The 3,522-nt window shown below is 48.5% G+C and overlaps 1 protein-coding gene across 5 annotated transcripts; it reads right to left on the bottom strand.

The window, feature by feature from the left end:
* Nucleotides 1-1,264: 1,264 nt before the first annotated feature.
* LOC119289028 lies at nt 1,265-3,090 on the bottom strand. 5 transcript variants are annotated; one of them, XR_005141400.1, is made up of 4 exons: nt 2,568-3,090; nt 2,114-2,459; nt 1,993-2,033; nt 1,265-1,612 (listed from the first exon to the last, which is right to left on the bottom strand). XR_005141400.1 is itself a non-coding variant. In XM_037568469.1 (3 exons), coding segments are annotated over exons 1-3 (402 nt in total). In that variant the 5' UTR covers nt 2,962-3,090; the 3' UTR covers nt 1,265-2,250. The 5 variants fall into 5 exon arrangements, 2 of the variants coding, with proteins under 2 accessions (XP_037424366.1, XP_037424365.1); XR_005141398.1 differs by having other exon boundaries at nt 1,265-2,033; XR_005141399.1 differs by having other exon boundaries at nt 1,265-2,252; nt 2,347-2,459.
* Between the last annotated feature and the right edge of the window lie 432 nt (nt 3,091-3,522).

The following is a 3,522-nucleotide window of genomic DNA, read 5'->3' as shown; positions in this document are numbered from 1 at the left end:
GAGCCGAAGATAGAAGTCTGGTCCGGCGTGAAGTTTCCTGTCATGCACAACAACAATTTGATCTGGGTTTGTTCTCTGACCAGCGTATTCCATGCGTGCCACGCCAACTGATGGTTCGTAAAGTTGTCAGTGCCCTCGGTAGGGTGGCGAACATGGCCGGAAGTACCAGATCAAAGATCACACGAGGAAGTTACCCAATTTCGGGCCTTCGGGAAGGAGTAACACCCTATGTCCTGCTTTGTGTTTGCATTCATGGTGGAGTACCTTGTGTGAGGGTTATAATGGGGATGGAGCATGAGACTACCGAGAGTATGGTTTTACGGATGTAGATAGGAATTGCTACCACTAGGCCCTAGCCCCCACCTTATATAGATGCCCGGGGCTAGGGTTTTACAGGAGATCTATCTGATGTAAGATGCTGCCACCTTGACTTGCTCGTCAAGATGGTCCTTTGTCATCTCTCTGGGCTCTAAGGATCCCCTCCGCTGCTAGGTCTTCACCTATCTTCATGGGCCCCAAAACGGGTCTGTTGTCGGGCTCCCCACCAAGCAGCCACCCCCCGATTTATTAAACCGTCACCGGCCTCTACTAGTTTTGGATCTGGTGAGATGCCAAACCAGAGATGATCAGCTTTCCGCGGTGGTCGACCGTATACTCCATGTTGCCAAATCTTATGATCCGATGTAGAGCAAAGGTCTCGACCCGACCGAGGTCCAACCGAGTAGGCGGCGAAGGTGGCGACGCCGAAGACGAACATCTACCCTGCCATGAAGATCATGCTGGAACCGATTTGAGCGTTGATCTGAACTCCCCTCACGTCGCGATGTTTACTTAGCAGGACCTATATGGGCCACCACTGTCGAAATTAGATCAGGCATATCCCTCGATAGGGTATCCTAGCTAAGTAGCCTACCGAGGGGTATGCCCTACCGAAAAATCATTATGCCGATTACAACAACAAAGAGTAGTGTTTTTAATCAAATAAAGAACCACTTGTATACTAATACCTATGACATCGATATGAACAATTTTAGAATTGAGTGAGTGCACCAACCCCCTAGTTATTAATGTATAGAAAGCTTATATGTGTTTCGGTCAATTTATAGCTGTCTGGCTAAATTAGTCCTGTACAGAACCTTCTATCGTCCAAGCAAGACAAAGCATCAACAAGAAGAGAGGGAATTACCTACTGGGTTATCCATAGCAATCAAGGTGCATATTTGTATGCAACTAAGAAATAGGCAATCCGAATAGATCCAGGGGATTAGAAACCAAACTCGGGTCATTCTTGCAAGGAAGTAATTTACAAATTTGTGTCCAAGCTAAGGTCATGAGAAAAGAACAAAAAAGGATCTGTCATGGGTGTTTGCATAGAGGGGGCTCTTCACAGGAAAACAGACAACTCTATGGGCTTGTACTAAGCCCCTGACATATTATTCACTGTATGGTTCCTTCCTCTCTCTCTCTCTCTCTCTCACACACACACACGCACACGCACACGCACACGCACACGCACACGCACACGCACGCCCGCCATGATAACGATGGTGGCAACCCTCTCCTCCCAACGGAATGCAACCATCCAGTTTACAGAAGCATGCGGGGATGGTTCCTTAATTGGAGAACAACAAAACCAAGCTATCATCAACCACTATTTGAGGGCCTCCAAATCTTCTAAAGAGAAGAAAAACACTGATAGGGAAGTATTTAGTATCTTGCATCTGTAAAAACACTTAAGCAGACCACCTCCCTCACAGGTATGCTTGTGCAACCTGAACATATTTACCTCCACTAAACAGATAGGGCAGCACCTTTAGGACAGACTATATATAATCAAATAGCATATTTCATTTATCAGGAGGTTTGCAGGGAGAGGAGCAGGGTAGCAGCTTCGCCGTCTAGAAGTTCTTTGTTTGTAATTACAATAAAATGGAGTTTCCTCTGTTTTTGTTGTTACACGAAAATGGAGTTTGCTAATGCAATCACATTTACCTTATCTCGTCTACCTGGACCGGTTGATTATAGGCGTGTGACTGTAGAGAGAAAGTTCACAGTAAACAAATCAAGAGCAATGATACAAAAGGAAAACAAAGACTAAGGAAGTACATCACACCTCTGAACCATCTCTCTTGTTTCATTTTGTTTCATTGCTTTTGGTTAGTTGGCCGTCAACTCCCCACACCAGTTGGATCAGTATTGCTTTGCTCCATTGCTTTCATTACTGATCAGTACCAAACTAAAAGCAATGGATCCTAAAACATATTAAGCAGTTTATTGATCAGTACCAAACCAAAAGCAAATGAAAACAAAATGACCAGTCTGTTTTTAGATGGCTTATATCTGTACTGTTTCGCGATGGATCCTAAACACATTGAGCATTTGGAACACTTGATTCTTTCTCTATTTTTTGGGATAAACATCCATGTACAGGTAGCCGAACAATAAGAACTTACAGGAATCTGCACAAACGAAGAAGACAAATTATAGGGATTAATCAAAGACAGGACATCATGAGGGATGAGAGCAATCTAATTCATGAGAAAGAGTGAGCGTGTGGAGGTAGGTACCTGTAAGAAAGGGATGGAGAATTTGGCAGGGGGTGGAGGTAGAATGGTTGCAGGTGAGAGCCAGGCGCACAACGCAGTGGAGGGGATGGAGCTGGCACGTCTTTTCCTCTTCCTCCCGCCTCTTTTCCGCATCTCTCTCGATCTGCCGGGGCGAGGACGTCGGCAATGGCGAAGTGGATGGCTGTCTCGGCGGCTGGCGCTCCTCCCAGTGATGGAGATGAGCGGCCTTCGCCTTTGAGCAGGCTTCAGTGGTAATAATGAGGGCACACAAGTTGTCCCACGCGCAGAGGCGGCCGCTGGTCGAGAAGCCGAGCCAGAGGCTGTGGAGCTCTGGGGCGTGCTCTGTGTGCCCGCAGCGCCCAGTCGCCATCCTTGTTCCTCGTGTTCGCCGCATCCAGGGGAGAATGCGCGGATGGCGGCGCGCGAGGGGCGGCGGGTCAAGCGGGGAGAGAGGGAAGGCAGAGGAGCGACGGCTGCGCGAGAGATTCGAGGGAGGGGGAGAGGGAGAGGAAGAAGATGGAACCCTACTTTGTCACTCGATTTGGGGTGAGGCCTCGAACGGTCGAACCAAGGGAAGCCATGTGGCGTCCAGTATTGGAAATCCCAAAAATACCCTCGGCGGGGCAACGAAATCACAGGTGGTGGCATGTGGTTTCTACCGCAGAAGGACCGCACTGGGCACTCTTCTATCCACAGCAACTGACTGGCACGGCCCACGGACGAAAGACCCCACAGCTCAGCCACATCTGCCCAATATACCGAGGTGAGAAAACAAAACTACTGTCCAGCGCTCCAACTCCGAATTTTATCCAACGGCCCAGCTCATCTCAGGGGCAGATCCGACGGCCCAAATTGCATCAAGGGGGAGATCCGACGGCCAGAATTCCCAAATCGCTGAGAGAAGCCAGGTTCAGATAGGAAGGGAATCCAAGATTCTCACCTCACCTCAGCTGGG

This window comes from Triticum dicoccoides, chromosome 4A, assembly GCF_002162155.2.
Source record: "Triticum dicoccoides isolate Atlit2015 ecotype Zavitan chromosome 4A, WEW_v2.0, whole genome shotgun sequence".
Taxonomy (NCBI): Eukaryota; Viridiplantae; Streptophyta; class Magnoliopsida; order Poales; family Poaceae; genus Triticum; species Triticum dicoccoides.
The sequence above is the reverse complement of the archived record's forward strand: the minus strand, read 5'-3'. Positions and strand labels throughout refer to the sequence as shown.